The sequence below is a fragment of the Anopheles arabiensis genome, chromosome 3 (assembly GCF_016920715.1).
Source record: "Anopheles arabiensis isolate DONGOLA chromosome 3, AaraD3, whole genome shotgun sequence".
In the NCBI taxonomy this organism is placed as follows: domain Eukaryota; kingdom Metazoa; phylum Arthropoda; class Insecta; order Diptera; family Culicidae; genus Anopheles; species Anopheles arabiensis.
This window is the reverse complement of record NC_053518.1, coordinates 70,531,744-70,555,826: the sequence shown is the minus strand read 5'-3', so window position 1 is coordinate 70,555,826 and position 24,083 is coordinate 70,531,744. Positions and strand designations below refer to the sequence as shown.

Below are 24,083 nucleotides of genomic sequence, written 5' to 3'. Positions count from 1 at the left end.
ATAACTTTGCAACATTAAAGCTTGTCATTTGTTCTAGAACAACGATAAGAATAAGAAGACCACTTTATTAGTTTAGTATTATTCATGCCTATTTATAACTTATTATTTAAAACATTTATTTCGTTTTGCACTTTCTTGTTTAAATATTCATTTTGAACACATAGGGTAAATGTACCTGTAGTGGTGTTAGTACCAACAGTGGTGGTATTGCACTAAAATGCGGTCCATACGGCGAATTGAAATTAATCATGTTATTTATGTTAGTGTGAAATGCTGTTTAGTCTTTTACAAAAAGTTTGAAATATTAATGGGGCCATTCCGTTACTTAATGACAGAAAAATCCATTATTTTGTGAAATGTGTCAACATTTTTCCAAAATCCTTAGGATTTCATAACGAAACTCATATTTCTGTTAACGTTCTAAATAAACACATAACCACGCAATTACTAGTTTTTCAACATAACTGTTATGAAATATTATTGTTTTACCAAAATTATTTGCCTTTTGACCATATTTATGCATTTTGAAGTGTTTTTAACCATAGTGCCATTATAGGAATAACAAAACAGGCATGTTCTTATAGTGGTTATAGTTATAAAATCAATATAAACAGGTCATTTTAGATTATTTTTTGAGTATATGTTTGACATGTCGTACTGTTTTCACTAAAATAAGCAATAGAAATGAGTTTTATGTAGGTAATTTACCAAAAAGACCAAAAATCGCTGATATGGTTAAATGAAAAATTGACTTTAAATCAAGCACACTCTTCCGGGTGTGGGTTGACGACAGGTATGATGCATCGATCAATAGTCAATAGTTTCATCGATCAAATTAATACATTTTTTACGATCAAATTACGGAAGGAATCAATATTATAGCAGCAATCCTTGCTATTCATGCGAAAACAGCTTCGAAACTAAGTTTCACTGATATTACACACTGTTTTGAAGGTATCTTTGTTTATCAGCACTATAGAAACACATTATGACGACTATAGGAACCATACCACCATTATAGGTACAACGAAGCAGTCACAAAAATATGTATTTTCTCACAAATCTATCGTGTTTCATGGTAAAAATGGTTGTGTTTGCAAAGATAAAACATATTTCAAATGCTATGGGTTAAAATATTCAGAAATTGTCCTTCCAGACACTTTAAATCCATTGAAACACATCTGTACCATTACAAATTGCACCACTATTGGTACATTTACCCTATTTATTTGTTTGATTATGTTGTGTTATTTCATATTTTATTATATTTTGTTTATTAAGTTCTCTTTAGTTATTGTTTTAATTGATTTTTTCAACGTGTTTGATTTCGTTTTGTTTAATTTAATGTTTATAACCAATAGAACACATTCAAAATACAGCATATTACAATTAATATTACGTTACGGCTCGAGAACAGTGAGCACCCAGCCATCAAAATCGATCGACTTGATGTGAAAGAACTTCCTGGAAAACAGTTATATTTTATTCATAATATGTTTTACCCCATTTTCTAGCCCACAAAAGAAACAACCTTCAAAAAACGGCAACTCTCGTTCGTTCATATTTATCAGACCGTAATTATTTGATGAATATAACTCTTCTCCTCTTGCAGTGTGCTATTGCAATTTTTACCTCGTGTGTTTTTTTAAACGAAACCAAGTTTTTAACGCCCTCCACACATCATACAATGATGAGCGCCCGAGCGCGTACAGTGGAGCGAATGTAGACTGATGATATAATGTTCACATTTAATTTTTACTCGCCTTCAAAGGGATTTTTATTTTCCCGCCGCATATCCCCTACTCAGCTTGCGCTATATTGTGCACCTTTGCAGCACTACGACTGTGTGTGGCTATGTGTGTGTGTGTGAGTGAAGCGCGGCACTATCTGGCTGCCATTCATCAGCAAGCTCCGGGCGGACCTTTTGCTCCCGGCTGTCCGTCCGGCGTCCCATTTGCAACATAGCGTAACAGTCTGACCGATGGACATCATAAAACGATGGCACAGTTTCGCTCGTGTGTTTTGCTTTTTTGCATTTTAGTTTCCTTTTGCTTCAGCAGCTCGCTTTTTGCCCTTGCTTGCGAGCTAACTATCGCACCATTAACAGCATGGATGTTGAACACGGCAAGCACGGCGCGAACGAAGCGCGCGTGGTAATGGTGAAGTCAAACAAAAAAAACATTCCCATCCAACACACTCACTCTCCCACTTCTATCTCGAGCTGCCACAAAACAGGCCACATAACAAGCGGGAAAGTGGCGGCTAAAAATGGCTCGCTGCAACATAGAAAGCTACCGAGCAAAACAAAGTGCGGCTGTGGCAAATGGTGAACTGAAACAGACAGAGCAAAAACAAAACAAAAACAATCAAGCAGCACAGGAGCATAAAACGAGCGGCGGGAATTTCATGTTCAGCGTTGCAAACTACAAGCAATTTACACGACTGTAGCCACACACACACACACACACAGGCACATGTTTGTTTCTGACTTTATGCGTTTCTTTCCATCACTCAGCGATGCTCCCACGGTGCTGATGCAGTTGTCATGCAGCGCACCGCGCGAAGAGATGCGGCGAGTGAAGCATATACATCAAATGATCAAATGCCAACACTCTAGCTCGCGAGCCGCAGTTTGTGCATGGGAACCAAGGGGAGGAAAAAGTGCGAGCTAATAGCTGATAGATTTCACCCAATTGCTGCCGGCCCACCAGGGTCCGGTAACGTTTGGATTGATAGGCCCAGGCCACATTTCGTCCATCAATCGAACGAAACGTAAAGCGAATAAAATTGTGGATGAGTTTTAATGGCAATGAAAAATGAGAAAATAAAACAAAGGGTTACTGGGAAGTCCGGCTTGTCTGCCAGCACAGCCGATGATTGTATTGGATTTCTGGTCGGTCATTTTGGTATTCAGCGCAAATATAACGTTGCCTGCGCATTCTTTTTCCATGAAAATGCAATACCAAACTGAAGCATCTATTCAGTGTTTTCAGGCAGTGTTTTAGTTCCAGCTAACGAACAAGCAATCGGATGGTTCATCGATAAGGCCTAGCGATACGGTGGAGGAATAGAAATTCAAAGATTTTCAATTGATGTTTCAATTTTATGCTAATAAACCTCAAATCAGATAGATTCATCCTAATGAAGCGGAATTATTTCTTCGATAAACTCAAAATATTCGGCTTATTTTAAAGAATTATGTGTCTACAAGTCTCAAATCTCTGTACAATTTTGATATAAAATAGGAACTATGACAAGGAACAATTAAAAAAGCAAACATAAAAATTTCACCATGAACATTAAACATTAAAAGACAGAGAAAAAACAGTAAAACAAAATAGATTCCACCACTTTCAACAAAGCTTCCGGGTTGACCTACTTAAACAGCAGAAACAGAACAATAAACCAGATCACAGACGCTGATATTTTACCGCCCCTTCCAAACCTTCCAAACCACATTTCCCGTACCCAGCTCGTCACATTCGTCACGTATCCAACGGTGCGGAAAACCTTACACACTTACGGATTGGATTCCAATTCTTCCTCTCAATCTCTGCGTTTTACTGCCCGCTTTCCACCTCCCTTTTTTTTTTTTTTTTTTTTTGTTGCCGCCAACGCTGACCGGAAGTGCTTCCTTTTAGATTTCTTCTGACGATGACGGTAGAATGATCAATCCATTGCCATCCGACTCCGTTCGTTCGGACACTTATTATCCATCATGTCACGGTTTGCTTCTGTGCGGGGCGTACCATTCCACAACCCGGCGCCTTTCCACCTCCTCCCATCGACCGGGCAAGCGAGGCAAAAGCAACCTTTATTTCATCGTCACCGGAGTGCCCGGAGTCCGATGCGACTGGCTAAAGTATGTCACCGGATTCCGGCCACGTTTCGCTGTCCGGTTATGACAAGGTTTCCGCTTCGATTCATACAGTCTGGTTCCTCTTCGATTGCTCCTTCCAACCGACCGCTCCACCTACCCACCCCCAGTGATATGCGCTTTGTGCTGCTGCTGCTGCTGCTTTGTTAGAAGGAAAAAAACCCCAGAACACATTTGGTACACAGCAGCACAGCCGTCTTGCGTTCACGGCTTGACGCAAAAGGCAACACTGAATACCGGGAAGGGAAGGGAGAAGCAAAAAACCAATCCAAGAACGTACTTCGATCGCGTTTCCCTTTACCGATAATTGGAAAAGTGAGCAGAATAAAATTTCATTATCACCTCGGCGAGCAAGCTTGGACGGGCACGTTTGCCGATTGGTGTTCACTTTCGCCAAAGGCGCATGGCGATGGAAAGACGAGATTATTTGCTGTGTGATCGGCTACACTGCCTTGTCGTTTGTGTGTATGTATATGTGTCAGCCTGGGTATTCCGCTTCGTTTCACTTCATATCTATTTGACTTTAAATAGCTGACAGGGCTAAAAGATTTAGCACCGCAAGCACTTCTTTAAAGAGTTTCAATCAATGAGACTCATCTGGTTTTTGACACTCGGAACTAAACTTCCGGTAATCTTTCGATTTTTAGCTTTTTCAAATTTTTTAACCTGCATGTATATAAATAATGGAACAGAAAAATAGTTTCATTCACATTGTTTCATAAATCATTAAGTTTTTGTTGCTCTATTCTCATTCTATTCCAACACCAACTAAAATTATGGAGACGCCCAGTACTTCATACCAACAGTGCATGGAGACGCCTGGTGGCTCATGAAAAAAGCTTCCCGTTTCTTCTAAAAAGCCATTCTCGAACAGTGTTCTAGCTTCCGAAACACATTACACAAAACAACTCCACACAAAAAGCAAACAAAAAGAAACTCCCAGAACAAAACTCACACAAACTCCTTCTCTAAAAATTGTCTACCATCGGTAGCGTCTTCCTTGGCTGCGATTTGGGTGTCAAGTCACGTATAAACATGCCGTTTACAGACTATGACTCCTGCCAGCCAGTTAGTCGTGGCTTCAAAACACTGCTGTCCAGCACTGTCCTCCCATCGTCCTCCTTCTAGCCCATGAAACCTAGTTTTATGGCTACTAAAGCAAACGTTTGGCCGTGCTATCATCATTCGTTGGGCAGCGATGGGCAACGCCACGGGGTAGGTAGGGTGCAGCACACTGTGGCAGCATTCACGAGACGACGAGATTCTGTGGCACACGATGATGGTCATAAAAATAAAACCAACCAAGGGAGGCACACAAAGAAAAAAAACATCATGCTGGCCAATGGGTCAACCGGAACCGTTTCCCCTAGCATTTTCCCAGCCACAGCCCAACCCGTACCATTTGGTGAGGCTTTATTGGCTTCAAACAGACACACACACACACACACACGCACAGACACACTTTCGCAGTCGGCACACAAAAGCTACCGACCGATAACGGCTAACGGACTCGAACGAAATGTGGCTCAATGTAGAAGAAACCATTAATTTTCATTACGCTTTTGGCTCGCTGGTACGCCTTTACCCTTGACTTTGGGTGGCCCTCTGGTAAACTTCTTTTTTTCGCCGAAGCAGATGGACCGGCTGCCCCCGATCGGTTGGTTAAAATGAGGGCTGCAGCGGGATCTTCAACCAAACTTATGGCCGCACCCATAACTGTGTAAAAATATTACTAATTGTATTCCGCTTTTCTGGCAGCTTAAGCAGCAAAATGTTGTCCAATTCCGCCTTCGCGTACACAAAACACGGCCTGCCACTGCCTGCCAACTGGCGCCCACTGCCCAAGCGTTGCTGTCGTACGAATGAGGGATGAGGGAGTATGTTTTGGGGCGCACAATACAAAATGAATCGTTTACTGTACCCGCCCATTCTTTTTTCTGTTCCGTTCCTAGTTTGATAGATTGTATATCCTACAAAACCAGTTTTTCTTCTCCATTTGTATGGAACACTACACACATACGTACAGGCACACACACAAGATGGGAGATTTATAAACGCGTATAATTTTCTGCTACCAAAGCACCCGAGCTCTGTTTTGCTGATTAGTCGAAGTGGAACACGTGAAGCGAGAGAAGGAGAGCAGGCAAAAAAAGCAGGCACACATAATGCCCAAGTGCCATACATGACATGCAAGGAGTCGGCTGCTTCTTCTTCTTTGAAGCGACATACATAAAGCGGCACTTCTTCATCGCCACTCAGAGAACGAAGCGAAGACGATGCGTTCCTTTTTTCCTCAGGGTGGGTTTTGTTTTTGGGGGCAAGTTTTTGCGACCAAAGCAAAGCGATGGGTGTGTGCGTGTGCGGTACACAAGCAAAGCACGTGGTGGTGGTGAAGATTAATGACGCCAAGAAGGGTAGTGTAGTGTATTTCTGCGTCGTCTATGAAGACATAGAACATTTAATAGCTCGCTGAACGTTTGTTTGATCGGATGCCTTGTGTAATAAACTTCCTTCGCCTCGTGTTGGGATGCATGATTTTTCTTGTTTAGGACACGCAAAGACGAAAGACTTAAAAGATTCTTCATGCATTTAAACGTCGGTTTTTCATGCTATTGCAGTTCACAAAACCAATCCTTCCTTACTGTACAAACATTTCATTTTAGTCGTTCGCTTTCCAATCGTCTTTTGCAGGCTCATGTTGAGCTAACAGTGACAAAAAGCGACTTTTATCATTTCCACTTGGCAACGTCAAACACGCACTCGCGCAAAACTTCCGTAAAATTCCCATTCCACCATTGCTGTATGTCTGACGCAAACACATGAGAACACACTGGCAGGGACCATAGAAACACCATCCTATTTATATTTATGGCAACAATTTTTCTCCAAAAGTGTGCCAAATAAATCAAATCAGCCAGAAAATTCGTGATTTTACATGCGCAAGCACGTTCGGGCGGGCAAAGCAGTCTCGCGAGCAGTAGCGCGGTACAACACATTCGACGTTATCCATTTTCCCGGCTCATTCGGAAACCGCTTCGGATGCGTTTGGCTGCTCAATCGATACTGAGCGTTTGTTCTTTTTTTTGCAAATTTCAGAAGATGATACTTTTGTGCCGGTTTTTGTGTGCTAACAACACATTGTGCTGATTGTATTTATTCAAGCTCGGCGCAAGAAGCAAGCCTTAAACAAATGTATTTATTTTAAAAAGTTTAAGGAAACCCGCCTCAGAAGCACTCCAATTAAGGAGCACAAAAAAAAATCACACATTCAGCACAATTTCCTTCGCTTTTGTAGCGTTTGAAGTTTTATCGAGCATGTTTATTTGGCACCATTTTGTTTGGCGATAACTTTTCGAATCAATTCATTCACTTGTGCTACAATGTGGAGTGTTGTGCTGTTTGCTTGATCGGTCACACCGCCTGGGCCCTCCGCAGCAAAGTAGACAAAAACGTTAACTAGTCCCCGTTCCGGACTATCATGTCTCCGCTCAGAGGGGGGGGGGGGGGGGGGCTTCCCTTTGAGACCCGGCCGGGCTTACTGTTTCGCATAAAATTTCCTCCATCATGCAAAAACAAGCAAAACAAAGCGCCTTCACTGAAGGGTTTCTTCTTCCCATTTACTATGCCCCACAAGGCCCGGGGTAAGCTATTAGAAGTACCGAAGCGATCCCCACTCAAACAAAAGCAAAGCTGCAACAGCAAGAGCACACACACACTCACAAAAAAAACAAGCCGACGCCAGCAGTTTTCCGGCCCCACTTCGGTGAAAGATCGTATGAGTATTAAGGGATTAAGGGATGAAAAAATCCTCCCGTCCGAAACCCGCGGAGAACCAATGAGCCGATAAGGGCAGAGTGTATGGGAAACCGCTCCCAACTAAGCACCATCTCCTTTCCATCCCCGGTGCACGATTCTGCCTCATCCACACCCCAAAACCGAAAGGGATAGAGGCGAGGTAGGACCGAAACGTTCCATCGTAAAAATCTCTGAAGCTAGAAGTAGGAAGATTTTCCTAATACCCCGACCCCTCCCACACACACCAACGAGGGATCCCTTGGTGCCTTTACCTTCAGCAACGCACCTACACCATCCCGGACCATTTTCGGAAAGTTTGACGCTTCCCATCGACCAACTTTTCCACACAGAGGAGTGATGAAAAGGATGAAAACGGACGGTTGGGATCGTAAAAGAGCCAAAAAAAATCGGAACGCGTCGCACGGCAGAACGCCGGCAAGAATGATTCTCGCGCAGGAAACTTTCGAAACGGATACGGTTAGATTCGCTTTGCTCTGTTGCTCTCTTTCTCTTTTACTCACAAAACGTGGTCGAAATCTCAAACGAGCCGCCATTCGGGAAACGGTTTCACCAAGTCCACATCAAACGATGGGTCGCGGGCACACACACTCACCCATCCACCCGATAAGATATCTCCCAACGAGACCAACGACATGGAAGGACAACAAACAAAAAAAGAACCCATCCAGAAGACAATGCAGAACCGACGAGCCTTCAGGGACACAAGAACCCCCCTTCGTCAAAAAAAAAGAAGAGCGTGCAACTGAACGTCTCATAAAATTAGATCATCAAATCTATAAAAATAATCAACGACGCTCTGACACCGGGCGTCAGGGAGCGCCAAGACGTCGGGCCCAAACGTCGGGTGTCGTAAAACCTTCTGGAACCTTTCCCGCCCGCTCGTCTCGAGTCAAAGAAAACCTGAAATTTGCTAGCCCGCCAGGACCAAAACTGTCGACGGCCATGATCAGGGGCCGTGATAAAAGTCAACTGAGTCATCCGTTTTTAGTGAGTGACTGGTTCGGCTGGGCCCCTTCGGTGCGTTCCCAAGTGTGTCCTCCGTGTGCGCTTCAACCTCTTGGGAATTGCTTTCGAGAGGGACGCTCTCGCTCTCTCACTCTCTCTCTTCCTTCACCCAGTTCTGGTGGAAAAAGAAAGCTGGCACAGTACTGCTCCAGGTTGTTGGTGGTGCGCGTTGCGGTGTCGCGTTTCATTATTGCGTACACTTACGCGGAATGGACTGCTTATTGTTCCCACCGTTTCCGCGGCTTTCCCGCGCCACTTATTGCGCATTGTTTGCCGTGCAAAATCGGAACGACGCAGGTCATACCCTCTCGCGCGCCAGAAAGGAAGCACCCCGGTGGTATGAACGTTTTATGGGATCGTATTCACACCGTGCGCCACACAAACAGCCAAACAGGGCAACTTCCAACATCAACGCAGCGTGCCAGGAGCGGGAGAAGCAAAACACTTGTACCGAATATTGCGCACCGAACAGGTTTACGCGCAGATGTTTTGGCGGTGTCGGCCGTACGCCCGCGGATGCATTGCAGAAAAATATTGCTTTATTATACAGAATGGAAGGTTTTTTTCGTCTTTCAAAGGTTTTTTTTGCTTACGATCGAAATGGTTTTGTCTTCTGGCTCATGTTTCGTCATACTTTACGGTGTTGGTTGTGCAGAAAGTGCATTTCTTAAAATTAGTATGCCTCTCGTAAAAATAAGATTCTTTCTTCGAAGAATTTTATGCTCCGGAAGATTGTAAAAACCAAAATCCATTCTACTCTCTAGGCGGGAACATATTTCAGAACCTCCCATATATCCTAGAGACGGAGAAATGGAGATTTAATTGGATCTTTTCCTTTACACCAATTAACTAGCATGAAAGATTTCATCGCCTCAATATGGATCTATAAAAGTAGAATAGATTGTAAAGAATATTAATTCCTCTGGGCTCTAAACTAGCCTAGTCATAGGAAAAGATGCTTAAGTTGTCGAGAGCAACCTAATTCTGGGAACGTTTAGGAAAGATTACAATCTTGAGGATATTGAAGACTCTCTTAACTGAGGCTTTTTAAACCAAAGATGAATGGTTCTGAAGGGCTTCTCTCAGTAAACCGTTTAATCCTTATTACTGCCCTTTTCACTGAGCTCTGCTTCACTGGAATCTTCAACTTCAACTTCGTCACATCGGAAATTATTCATATCAATTACATATCAGCATCACCAGTTCAACACCTCACACATTGAATTAAAATAAAACAACGAATGTCTCGAAGAAAATCGATCCATAACATACTCCAAACACGATTCCAACGCCGCCCACTCTCACGGTGTAATTCTGCTAAACACCGACTCATCTGCTTCAGTGACACGTTGAAATTGTATACATCCACTCTGCCGCGCGACACGTTCGTGCCGTCCAACAAGGTGTAAACTGAACGGGCCCTGTCCCTCCCAGGGCCCACACAACACCCATGTCGGTCGCTTCTTCAGGCAAGCAAAGCAACCATACCCTTGAAATAATAAATAAGCAAGGTGCCAGCGAGGATGAGGGCTATCGCCAGCAGCACCACCAACCAGATGATGATGTTCGATGGCAGCCGAACGGGAGCAGCATGAAGCAAAAATCTCTTCACCAGTTTTCTTTTTTTGCTCGTGCCATTGAATTGATTCGCCGTTTTCGAGGTGATGAAGCTTGAAGTTGGAGCGCCCGCGCGCTATCGAATGACGATGGTTTTTTTCCCAAGAAGCTCGCCCCGTCATGATGTGCGGCACAAGTGCCACTCAGCGCACATTAAAGATTTAACATCTTCACTCTCTCGCTTGGCACCACATTGGGATGAGGTAGAAGGTGATAGGGCAGCCTGGGTAATGGTATTAAGAGGTTTTCCCCCCCCCTTCTTTCTATTGGAACGAAATCTTACACCCGTGATTCCACACTTGCATTGTCGTCCACACATATAACGTATAAGAGGGAGGGGTCCGGGTGTTTGTAGCAATATTTATGGTTTTTTGTTATCATTTACTGACCCCATCAAGGTGAATGTGTTCCATTGATTTTGCAGCACAATGAAAGAAGCTGTTATTATAAATTGATTTCGCTTTTTTCAACGTTGGAGCTTAGTACTAACAATGCTTGGTTAGTACCGTAAGTAACAAAGAAACCCTGAAGATCATTCGTTTGGTGCAGATGCAATCCGAGCTATATTTTCAATATCTGAGCAAAGAATGAAATAAAGATTAATGTCTTATTTTCATCGCCAATGGATTGAATTGTCATTCAACTCTGGACATTGAAGAAGCCACAACTATGGAACTATTGAGTGACATTTCAATATAAGGGTGAGATGACACTCATTTCAACTGGATGGAGAAATCGAAGCGCAATTCTGGAATTATCGCAATTCTTCACATTTCCTGAGTTCTCCAGAATTTCTCCAAAAAGTTCTTGAAATTCCAGAAATCGTCAATATTTCTGCAAAATTGTTAAAACTTCGAATACAGATAATTTAGACTCTACCGTATGTAAGAATGGAAAAGCGCTAGTGCTAGTGAGAGAGAGAAATAACGGTAGCGAGATCAGGAGAACGAGAGCGAACTAGCAACGAGTAGCGAGAGAGAGAACGCGCAGCTTTAAAGTCGGGAGCGCGGGTTAAGCGCGAGGAGTTGAATTCGGACCGCGAAGCGAATAACATGTTGTGAACTGAAATCTAAATAAAGCGTTATTTGTCTAAACCGAATAAAAAACTCCACATTTGGTGTCAGAAGTGGGATGAAAATCCAGAAAACAGTGGTTTTACGTGTAGCTTGTGGAATGAACAAGAGTGATTAGAACGTTGAGTAGATTGATCTAAGAAAATCAATTGAAGTGAGGGAAAAGTGATCCCGTGACTAATTGATTTGAGGTGATCAGAGTCAGACTCAAATTTCTGTGGAGTGAAAGTCAGTCAAAGTGAAGGAAAGTGTTCGTTCCTGTGACCGATTGATTTTCGCCAAAAAAGTTGACTGATCAAAAATGAATGAGCTGGAGCAGCGCATTCTTGATCTGTGTGAAGAATTCACGAAGACTGGCCTAGCGAAAAGGTGCCAGCAAAAAGGGTTGCCCTCAACGGGAACCAAAGAAGAAATGGCAAGATCACTAGTGGAAAGTGAAGAAATGTCCAGCGCGGATGATTCCACAATGGATCAATTTCATGACATGGATGAAAAATCTGAAGCGGCAGCTAGCAGTGCAGCAGCTAAAGTGGAGCCGAGCATAGTGCAGCAGCCCTACTCCTTTAGGGACGTGGAAGAGGGAATTGAGGCGTTTTGTGCAGATGGCTCGGTGAATTTTGCTGCGTGGCTGACCGATTTTGAGGATGTTGCGACCATGGCGGGATGGTCAGATGAGCAAAAATATGTGATGTGTCGAAAAAAGTTGGTGGGCACAGCGAGAAGTTTTTTGCTAACGATGCGTGGGGTCTCATCGTTCGGGGCTCTTCGCAAGGCGCTAGTAGCAGAATTTGGAGAAAAAGTGCGTCCGATGGACATTCATCGTCAACTTGCATCACGACGACGAAAAAAAGGGGAATCTGCTTTGGATTTCATTTACTCTATGCAGCGAATTGCCAAACAGATTGACCTTGACGAAGAAAGTGTGTGTGAGTACATTGTTGATGGTATCGCGGAGAGCGAAGCGCAACGCGCGGCATTGTACGAAGCGCGCACGGTGAGAGAGTTGAAAGAAAAAATTGCCTGGCAAGAGCGTGCAGCGCAGAAACAAACACGTGCGGTTAGATCTGCATGGCACGAGCGCGCGGGGCAGAAAGAGAACAAAAGTTTGCCGGTTCAAGACACAATTCCTGTGAAAAATGCAACAAAAGCACGTTGTCTTAATTGTGGTGTGATGGGACATATGGTACGGAATTGTCCAGAACAAAGAAGAGGACCACGGTGTTTTCAGTGCAACGAGTTTGGGCATCGTGCGAATCAGTGTGGACAAAGGAATAAACAACAAACGGGTACAAGTGCAAACCTGATAAACCATGTCCAAGCTGAGCTACCGACAAAAATGGTCCAGTTGGGGGGAAAAAATATAAAAGCGGTTATTGACACAGGCAGCGAAGTGTCGATTGTCCGTCAAGACACATTGCAAGATTTAGGGTGTGTACAACAAAGGATGGAACAATCCATACAACAATTGCGTGGTTTTGGTGGAATCATACAAAAGCCGATAGGCGAATTGGTAACAAACATTGGCATCGATGAAGTTGAATACGAAATCGGTTTGCTGGTGGTCTCTCCAAATTCGATGAAGGTTCCAATGCTGGTAGGCATGAATTTTCTTCGAAGTGTTCGTTACGCTATAACCAACGATGGAGTGCAGATTTTTAAGAAAAAAAGTGACAATGAGGAATCGGGTAGCGATCACGAAAATGCTGTGTATAAGATTGATTGTGAACAAATCCAAGAACTGGAAGTGCCGGAGAAGTTTCGAGACAAGGTACAAGCGTTGAAAAGTCAATACGAAGCTTCAGTGGTGGATAATTACGAAGACAATTGTCCCATACAAATGAAGATAGTGTTGGAAGAAAACGCGTCACCTTTTCGGCATACGCCCCGTCGCTTGCCTTTAACGGAGGAAGAAGCAGTCGAAAACCATGTAGGGGAATGGTTGAGGAAGGGAATTGTTCGTCCATCGACGTCAGACTTTGCAAGTCGCGTTGTGGTAGTGAAGAAGAAAGACGGCACTAGTCGGATTTGTATCGACTTTCGGAAACTGAATACAATGGTTCTAAAGGATGGGTTTCCAGTTCCATTGTTAGAAGAAGTTTTGGAGCAGCTTCAGAGTGCAAAAGTGTTTACTGTTATGGATTTGGAAAACGGGTTTTTTCATGTGCCGATAGAAGAAGCTAGCCGCAAGTATACCGCATTCGTTACAAAATCGGGATTATTTGAATTTAATCGTGTGCCATTTGGACTATGCAACTCGCCAGCGGTGTTCATAAGGTTTGTGAATTATGTTTTTCAAAATTTGTTAAGAGAGAATGTGTTGCATATTTACATGGACGATATTGTGGTTTGTGGTAGTACGGCTGAGGAGTGTTTAGAAAAAATGGGGAAAGTGTTTGAAGTAGCAGCCCAAAATGGATTAAAAATAAAGTGGAAAAAGTGTCGTTTCCTTCAAACATCGATTGAGTTTTTGGGACATCATATTGAAAACGGATCGATTTGGCCTGGACAAGAAAAAGTTAGTGCGGTGAAAAATTTCCCTATACCGAAAAACATAAGAGCGGTGCAAGCGTTTTTGGGTTTGACGGGATTTTTTAGGAAATTTATAAAAGGATATTCTATTATGGCCAAGCCTCTTACTGACTTGTTGCGGAAGGAGGTAGATTTTAAAATGGGTAGTATAGAGATCGAAGCCTTTAATGATTTGAAAAGAGCGTTAGTGAAAGAACCGGTGCTCAAAATATACGATCGAAATGCTAAAACAGAAGTGCACACGGATGCTTCCATCAAAGGGTTTGGGGCAACAATGTTACAATGGTTTGATGGAGAGCTGCATCCCGTATATTTTTGGAGCAAGAAGGCAACCGATGCAGAGGCCAAACATCACAGCTATGTGTTGGAAGCAAAGGCTATTTATCTTGCGTTGAAAAAATTCAGGCATTATCTCCTGGGGATAAAGTTCAAGCTTGTGACCGACTGTAATGCATTCAAACAAACATTGAAGAAAGCAGACGTTCCGCGAGAGGTGGTGCAGTGGGTTATTTGCTTGGAGGAGTTTAGTTTTGAGGTGGAACATCGTGCCGGAGACCGATTGAAACACGTCGATTGTCTCAGTCGATATCCACAGTTAACAATGATGGTGACATGTGAAGTGACGGCTCGTGTTAAAAGAAATCAACAAAGGGACGATTCGATAAAGGCGATAGTTGAAATTCTTAACACCAGACCGTACGAAGATTACAAGATGAAAGGAGAACTTTTATACAAGTGTGTCGAAGGACAAGACCTTTTAGTGATTCCGCGTGATATGGAAAAACAAATAATTTCGGACATTCATAGTGAGGGTCATTTTGGACTATGCAAAACCATGCACGCCATAAAACAACGGTATTTTATACCGCATTTAGAGCGAAAAGTGAAACTGATTCTCAACAGCTGTGTGAAGTGTATCATCCACAATAAGAAGTTAGGACGAAAGGAAGGGTTCCTGCACCCCATTGACAAGGGAGATCAGCCACTGCAAACCCTTCACCTCGATCATGTAGGGCCGATGGACGCTACGGGAAAGCAGTACAAATATGTTTTGACTGTAGTGGATGGTTTTTCCAAGTTCGTCTGGTTGTACCCGACAAAAACGACTGGAGCGGAGGAAACGTTGAGGAAGCTGGAATGCTGGTCGACAATTTTTGGCTATCCGGCTCGTATCGTAACTGACAGGGGCTCAGCTTTCACAGCCAACGCATTTGGTGAGTACGCTAATCGCCATGGTATACAGCACGTCGTTTGTACAACAGGAGTGCCGAGGGGCAACGGTCAAGCGGAGAGAGTGAACCGCACCATGTTATCGGTTTTGACGAAGTTGTCATCGGAAGATCCTGGAAAGTGGTTCAAGGTGGTGCCTTCTGTGCAGCGAGCGATTAACTCTCATATTCACGTAGCAGCTGGAAAGTCGCCATTCGAGTTGATGTTCGGGACAAAGATGAGGACGTCGGAGGTGGAAGACTTGTCGCGGTTACTGGAGGAGGAAGCGTATGATCGTTTTGATTGTGAACGGCAGGAAATGCGAAAAGGAGCGAAGAATGACATTTGTAATGCGCAAAATGTATATAAAAAACATTATGATTTATCACGAAAGCCGGAATATGCGTACGTGGTAGGAGATTTGGTAGCCATCAAAAGAACACAATTTGTAGCCGGAAGAAAGCTTGCTAGCGAATTTTTGGGACCGTATGAAGTTATTAAAATTAATCGTAACGGACGATACAAGGTTAAAAGGGCAGCCAATTGCGAGGGACCGAACATAACAACAACAAGTTGCGACAACATGAAGTTATGGTCGTTTGCCATCAGTAACGACAAAGTATTTTCGGAAGATGAAGCAGAATCGGAAAACGAATAAAATGAATTAGAAGAAAAATCTTCAGGGGCTGAAGATAGGGTAGGACGGCCGAATGTAAGAATGGAAAAGCGCTAGTGCTAGTGAGAGAGAGAAATAACGGTAGCGAGATCAGGAGAACGAGAGCGAACTAGCAACGAGTAGCGAGAGAGAGAACGCGCAGCTTTAAAGTCGGGAGCGCGGGTTAAGCGCGAGGAGTTGAATTCGGACCGCGAAGCGAATAACATGTTGTGAACTGAAATCTAAATAAAGCGTTATTTGTCTAAACCGAATAAAAAACTCCACACGTATGACAACCAAGTAAAGGTAAACAAACAAAACTAATGAGCTTTTCTTTGTTTTCAATATCCTTTCCAGGTTCCTTGGCAAACCAACAACCACCCGCTCGCGGGACGTTCGAAAGCAGCGACGACAGTACACACCCCAACCAGGCCACGGTAGGGCCGCAACCTATTTACCACCGAACCATAGATAGTAGTCAATTCCTCAACACCGCCCTTCGTCCGGATAGGCCATCATCCAAAATAACTGCAAAGCGGAAAGACTCGCCATTATCCATCCCTGCGACACCAGACACCCCAACTACAGCATTCCGTAGACCTAAGAGCAATGTAGCTTATAACAATTTAGATAACGTTTTACATACCGTCGACGAGCCACGGGAGGAGGGCCGGATTTCATGGGGTTCAGAGCAACTCGAACAGCGCCAGCACTACGGTTACACCGTTGACGACCGTTCCAGACATTGGCGCTACCGAAGATCTGCTAGCACTAGTGAACTACAACCGGAAAACTATTCCACGCGTTCTCCCAACGCCAACAACGTGCGGGATGGGAGTGGTTCCTCCCACCATGAAACGGCGGCAGACATTCCTACTGCTCGTGCAACTGCTGTCAATGCTAATGATGGTACCGCAACCGCTGATGCACAAAATCACAGTAGGCACAGCAGCACCGAGCAGCAAGACCCTAGTAACGCACCAAGCCAAACGCTCCCGACCGCGCCGGCAGCTGTGATCGATAGTTTAAAGGCGAGTAATTTAGATCAACAAATTAGCAGAAACCCACCGGCGGTGGTACCGTCGAAATTAGATCCATCGGCAACTGGCGCACACAAAAGTGTACCCGCCGGAGCAGCAGCAGCAGCACCAGCAGCATCAAGTCGGCAAAGTTTCCCATCGACGCAATCCCCAGGGAAGACAACGACGCATCCACTTTCACACTTCGCTAGCGGTCCTCCGCAGGAACGAGCAATTACAACGCCAGCCCATTCTTCGGTGACAACTGACAGCCACCATTATTACGGCGTAGAGCAGGAGCAAGCCCGCCCCGTGCCATCCGGTGGCGTCGCCAATATCATTCTGCTTGACGACCGCGTCTACATTACCCCGGTCCGCCGTACCCGCCGGGGCAACCGGACCGCCGACCTCACGCTCGACCCGACCGGTGCCATCTTTGCCGGTCCAAACTTTGACGAACAAATCATCTTTCTCAATGGGCCCGATCTGCCGGAGACGGTGGAGCCGGTGGCGCGCGCCCGAATGGGAAAAGTTGCCCGCAACGCACCGGACGAACCATTAGCGCTGCCGCTCCGGCCAATCGGGCGCGACCCGGCCGACTCGGAGCAGCTGGCGGACGGCAGCGTGGTGGCGGTGGTGTACGCCGACCAGCACGAAACGGTCCGGCTGAACTGCGAGGTGGACGCGGACATTACGACCGGCGTGTGGCTCAAGGATGGCCAGATAGTGCACGCGGCCGACAAGAAGTCACGAACCGCCGACGTACGGTTTGTGCGCGAATCGTTCGGTGCGCTCACCATCGCCGACGTGCTGCTGGAGGACGATGGCGTGTGGCAGTGCGAGGCGGAGAATGCGCGCGGCTTCTTCTTCAACGGCCGGCCAATCAAGCTGATCGTGCTGGGTGAGTTTGTTTTTTTTTTTTGCCAGCTTCTTCTGCTGCCAGCGACAGCGAACGAACGTCTCAAAAGTTTCCCTTTGCTCGTCCAGGCGCTCGGGACGGGCGCTCGATTGATTCGTATTGAAACACGCCGGAAACTGGTACTGCCACTTCCACCACGGCCAGAAGAAGGAGTAGAAAGGAAATGAAGTTTCACAGCTTCACTGCTTTGCTCGGCGCCCCATTGCAGCGGAGCCACTTTTTTGGACGAATGCGCTTCATAGACTCTTTCAGTTTTGATTTTCCTTTCCATTGCTCCAACTACGGAGGATCCGTTTTTTTTCTCTTTTTGCTTCGGCCTTGCTCCGTCTTATCGCACCGGAAACAGAAGAACAAACAGTTTCGAAACTAAATCAATCTCTTGTTGCAGATACGTGCAGTTTCTTTGCTCTTTTTTACTGTGTGTATGTATGTGTAAAAGAACGGTTTTACCATCTCATCCACAGAGAACGACTGGGACCTTGAAATTGGATTAAGCAGCTTTGCGGGTTGCGCGGATAAGTGCAAAGTTTTCATATTTCGCAATGATAGCACTTTGGCAGTGTGCCTGTACGCTCCGTGGGGCCAACAAAAAAAACTAATTCCATTCCACATCATTTGACTTCTTCTGCTGGCAACATTTCACTCTACGCAGAGCTCTGATGGGTTCGGGATCGAACCACTAGAATGATAAAAATAAATCACAGTTTTCCCGTGCTCCAGCAAGAACATACTTCGCAGACAACGCGCACGCTTGCATTTCCTTGCCCCGAAAAGTTGCAAGAAAAGCTGCTTTCTGGTTGTACAGCTTTGAAAGATTTCAATCACGACTCACATTCCTCCCAACCGGTACCTCACGCGCATCTATTCCTTTCCACAGATCCACCGAAGGAGCCATATTTGCTGATCGATTCGCGGCGGCTCGATGCGGGCAACATGTTCATCCCGGTGAAGGAAAACTCCGAGCTAACGCTTGCCTGCGTCAGCGAGGGCGGCAACCCGAAGCCCACCCTCACCTGGGAGGTGCTGCTCAGCCCCGGCATCGACCGGCACGCACAGAAACTATCGAACGACGTGCTGGAGCTGCAGGAGATAAGGAAGGATAAGGTTAGTTAGCTCGGTTGTTTGAGTAGGAAGAAAGGAAAGGAAAGGCAGCACCACAAAAAAAGTTTCCTTGCTGTCACACACATAAAAAGCGAACATACTGTCGCAATGCTTTGCGCCTGTTTCAACTGTGCTCGAGTGGACTGATTTTTTGTCCACTTTCGACGCTGCGTGTTGTGACATCGGCCTGGTATCAGCCAGCATGTGCGTTGTGCAGTGTGCACGATACTCATCATCAACTCTCATGTCGTGTTTTTTTTTTTTTTTTTTTGCTGTTTGCTCTCCCACCCCAACAGGACAAGGAACCGTACAAGATCAATGCCGGCGCCGTATCGGAGGCACGCCTGCCCGCCGTCTTCCGGGTGCACCACAACGCCCGCATCCTCTGCATCATGGAGCATCCGACGCTGAAAGTGCGCCAAAACGCATCGATCCTGCTCGATGTGCAGTGTGAGTGGAATTTTTCATTAGTCATATCAATCCCTGGCCCTGATCCTGGGCTCCTCCTGAGCAAGCACACCAGAAAAAAAGAGCCCCACAGTGAATCCCGGTTCCGTTTGTTTGATTCCTCTTCTAGTTTTGCAATATGATTTCCCTCCCTTCGAAACGAACTGAAAGGACTCCCCTTTTTTGTGTCGGGAGAAATTTCGGCGTACATTTTTCGCTAACTTTTCTAATCCCGCTTTCGTTGTTCGGCTCCGTTTCCCTAGACACACCCTCGTTCGCCATCACGCGCACGCCCGGGTTCGGCTATCCGCTGCGGGAAGGCATCGCTGTTTCGCTCAAGTGTGATGTCGATTCGAACCCACCGAGCACGCCGCTGTGGCAGAAGGACGATGGTGATCCGCCGGTGCCGCAGACGGGCGACGGCTTTCTCAACTTTAGCTCGATCCGGCGCGAACACTCCGGCTGGTACAAGTGCACCTCGAGGCATCTCAACTTTCAGTACTCGAGCATCGGATATTATCTCAGCGTGCGATGTGAGTATACATCATATCTTAGCATTTAGGGAGGTGGCGGAGGGGATTTCGGAAAGCAGTTCCTGGTATTACCGTTAAATTATCGTTTGAAATGGGTTTTGCAGAGTTTCCAGGAATTGTCGGTGCTTTAGAAAGCTCGATAGTTTCTTGGTAGCGTTAGGTGATTAAATGAATTCCAATTGTTGACCATTAAGTTGATGGAAATTGATAGACGAACACCGCAATTGGCTTTCAGACGATGCCGACTCCGAACGACCTCAACTACGGATGAGAACGACTTCAACTCTAGTTTGATTCCGATTCCAGGCAACTCCGACTACGGATGACTCCGACTCCGATTTAAACTCTGGAGGACTCCAACTTTGAAGGACTCCAATTTCGGGCTACTTCAATTCCGGACAACTCTGACTCCGGACGACTTCGACTCCAGACTCCGAACAATTCCGACTCCAGTCGACTTGAACTCTGGAGGACTCCAACTCTGGAGGAATTCAACTCTGGGGGACTTCAACTCTGGAGAATTACCAGTTCGGACGACTTCAACTCTCAACAACGCTGACTCCGAACGAATTCGACTTCAGATGACTTCGATTCTGATCGACTCTAACTCTGGAAGACTCCGAGTCCAGATAACTCTGACTGCGAACGACTTCGACTCCAGACTTCAGACAGCTCCGACTCCAGACTACTCTGACTCCACAAGACTCTGACTCCGGACGTCTCCAGATGACTCCGACTCCGATGCGTGGATGCGCTCCAGAGAGCACATTATTAATTATCAGAGAAAGTTTGCACATTTCCTCAACTCTGTAATTAAAGCTTGAAAATAATTGATCAATTCTCCAGAAAAGGTGAAAAAATATTGCTATATTTTTGTTTACATCCTGAGAAACACACTGTTTAGCATCTGGATAACCCATTTTCCAACGATTTGTTACAGCCAGTCTCATTTAAATAACATTAATTCTAGGTCTACAGCATCACTCAGGGACTATTTACCGTTACGGGTTACAACCATTCGCCTTCATTCCTGGAATGATGCTTTCTAATCAAGCTGTTTATTTTTCTTCTCATTCATTTCCCCCCGAAACTCAACGACTTCCCTTGAACCCAGACGACCCAGTCGACGTAACGTCGGAACCTGTCGAACAGGATCTTTCCCTAGCTCCATCATCTTCCTCCTCCTCCTCCTCCTCTTCGTCCTCCTCTTCCTCCTCATCAGCAGCAGCATCCTCTCCGGCATCGTCCGCGTCTGGCGCCTCGTTCGCGCCCACCAACGGAGCGGGCCATGCTGCCGGTGGACCACCCTTCCCCGGAAGTGTACCGACCGGAACAAACTCCTTCAAGGCCGGCGGCCAAATGGAAGTCGAGCTCGGCGGCTCCGTTACATTGCAGTGCCCGCAAGGTAAGGTATGCGTTGGTGCAGGCCAAAATAAAACCTGTGAAGATTAAATTGTTCTTCAAAAGTTTTCCTTCAGTGCTCCTACCCTACCCTACGCTGCTTCATGTAACATTGTCAGTCACATTTTCACACACTGTTTTTGCTCTCCCTCTTTGCTGAGAAAAGTCATGCTGCATATGCGCTCACCTTGATAACTCACCGGAGAAACTGACTTGCATGCGAATCGTCTAGTTGCTGCCCCGAGTCAAGTTTTTGGGCCAGCGGCCAACACCTCCTATTTCGCTACTCAGTTTCACAGGAGCAGAAGAACAAGTTTTGCCTTACACCCACTCCTCGTTTACATTAGAGCTGGCCACCCTAGACGTATGCAGGAATCTCCTGCAAACAAGACTTTGCAAAGGCAGCGAAAAATTATGTGACATGAAGCTATCAAGCCATAGCCAGACGTGGGCTGCAACCACCCCCCCGGGGATCGCTGCTAGATTGCTTGTCGATTCCGACACTCAACTTTTGCAAGGCTCCCAAATCCTATCCCTGCTCTCTGGAAGAAAGTCAGATGATTTACATACTGATCCAGCACGCCGCGATGCCATTCCAACTAGCGAGAGAGAACGGGGCAAATGGAATCAAAATTACAACTCAAGAGCTTAGCCCTTGTGAGCGGAGAAGTTGCACCCCACGCCCTGAACACTGACGTTGGCATTACGTTAAGGGCCGCCGCCCGAAGCGTCTAGACAAGGCCACACAATTCTAGAGCCACGGTCGATTCGAAGCCGGCTGAGCCGGTAGAAAGCTAGCAAAAACTTTGCAATGATCCGATTTTGAGCTCACTTTTTATGGTAATGAAAGAAAAATAGTATTACCAAGCCTATTGCCAACCTGGCAAACTTTGCACTCAACCGAGCAACGCGCCTACCAACGGGCTCGTTCTCCGCAAAAGTTTGCTCTCGAGTGCTCGGAAATGAACTATTGCAACCGGGGCAATTGATGTGCACGGTACGGTAAACGCTGAGTCGTAGCAGCCGACGATGGTGGCTTGTTTTGTGGTGTGTATGTAAGGAAAGCTATGATGGGCTTACTACAGCAACGGTTCAGTTTGTTTAGCTTTTTTTCTTTCGTTTTCCCACTTTCCAAATTAATGCTCCAGCCTGAAGTTGGAACGAACGAAACCTGAACTGTTTGCCTTCCACTACACGGAAATCTTTAAATTAAACCATTCTAATTCTATCAACACTCCAAAATCTACCTTCACGGTAGTGGCACGAATTCAATAACTGTTATGCACTATCAATAGCGTTCTTTTTTTACTTCTATTTCAGGATCGCTTGGCTGCTGGTCGCATCTGGATTCCGCATCGGCTAGGGTGAAGGGATCGGGCGCAGGCCGGCACACCCAAACCGGTCAATTCTCGCTAAAGGACGTCGTCTACCAGGACGCTGGCACGTACAAATGTGTCGGCCAGAGCGGTGCCGGCCGCAAAAAGCCTGAACTGCAGCCGACAGCTTCGGTTGCGGTTAAAGGTAAGGAGCAAGAGAGAGAGAGAGAGAGAGAGAGAAAAAACAAAATTGGTGCTACATTCCTACAATTCCTACTGTACACGACCCGTTCCAGAGCAGAATGGGTCAACTGGTTTTTAATTGTGCACTCGAAACAGTTTTTGCTAGCTGTGGAGAGGGCAAACAAAAAAAAGGAGCGAAATAACCCTCTCAAGCTACTCAAACAAAGCCAAACGATCGCGCATCGTTTCGGTAGCGTTTCCAAGCTAGTGAGGTTATTGAATATTGGCTACGTTTCGTTCTACCTTTTTTTTTTGCTCAACGACTCTACAAAGCCCGTGAATAGCCCGCGAAATAAAGCGATAAAGGCGCATTCGTTAGCCGAGTGACCTCGCCGACCGGAGCCAATTGCTTTGCCGGGGCCGGAAGCGATACCGAAAAAGAAACCGCAGCACACTCGCACACACAACACCGGCTTCATCCATTCCGGTGCAATTGCATTTCTTGTATGGATCGAAAACGGATAGAAAAATGAAACACAACAACTACCACTACTGACCACTTTTTCCCTCCTGAGCTGGCATGTGTGGTTCCTGTGCCGGTTCTGGGTCGGGTTGCACACGACCGTGGATGCCGTGTTTCCGTTTTGTTTCGCTTTGCGCGATGCTCGCCGGACGCGAAATGGGGCGGATCTGTGTGGAATCGATTGCATCGTGGTTCAGCTACTCCTACGGTTGACCTATGGAACATTGGATCTTGGGGAAGCGACTAAAGACCGTCCTTTCAATCCTTCTCGCGGGCTCAGGCAACCCCGGATGGGCAAAGAACGAACCCGATATCTATAGACCCTTCAGCCCATTTGGGCCTTTCGAGGTCCATAGCGGCAAGACTTCACTAACCACCACCACCCTCACTCATCCGGAACTTTATGTTAGCAACACCGCAACGAGCTATTTATTGCTGTCCATTGGACCCAGCGATGTCCCAGACCCCTTTCTCCCCGTTTTGAGGGACAGCGAAGTTATTTGTCCCATCGGGTCGAGCCATGGGTTCGTGGCTCTTTGGCTGGCAAATGGCCAAAGGTTCCAGACCATACCTAACCTAACATTATTGTCCATTGGCTCTCCCTTCGTGTGGGCAATCGAGAAATCATTCCCGAGGCTATAAAAAACGGTCTTACACCGGGGCAAAACACACACAACCGCGCGCTCGATCTGTATGCAGTTTTTCGCTTTGTGTACAAGCTTTTTTGTGATTGTAAGGTAAAAACAGGACAGAAAAAACAACAATACACCGAATCAAACAAGGCACTGGGGGAAAATTGGTCGACAGTGGTGGTTAACTGGCAGTGGGAGTATGGTTTTTTGTAAATCCTCATTCTAGGA

General features: G+C 45.8%; 1 protein-coding gene across 4 annotated transcripts in view; it reads left to right on the top strand.

The window, feature by feature from the left end:
- Positions 1–24,083, top strand: part of LOC120902047 — a 61,062-nt gene that overhangs the window by 21,730 nt on the left and 15,249 nt on the right. For all 4 annotated transcript variants that reach the window (XM_040310522.1, XM_040310524.1, XM_040310521.1 and 1 more), the window contains 6 exons: positions 16,139–17,701; positions 18,597–18,823; positions 19,117–19,270; positions 19,531–19,800; positions 20,915–21,205; positions 22,522–22,722. In XM_040310522.1, the coding sequence (XP_040166456.1) occupies positions 16,139–17,701; positions 18,597–18,823; positions 19,117–19,270; positions 19,531–19,800; positions 20,915–21,205; positions 22,522–22,722 (2,706 nt within the window). The remainder of the gene's footprint in view (positions 1–16,138; positions 17,702–18,596; positions 18,824–19,116; positions 19,271–19,530; positions 19,801–20,914; positions 21,206–22,521; positions 22,723–24,083) is intronic.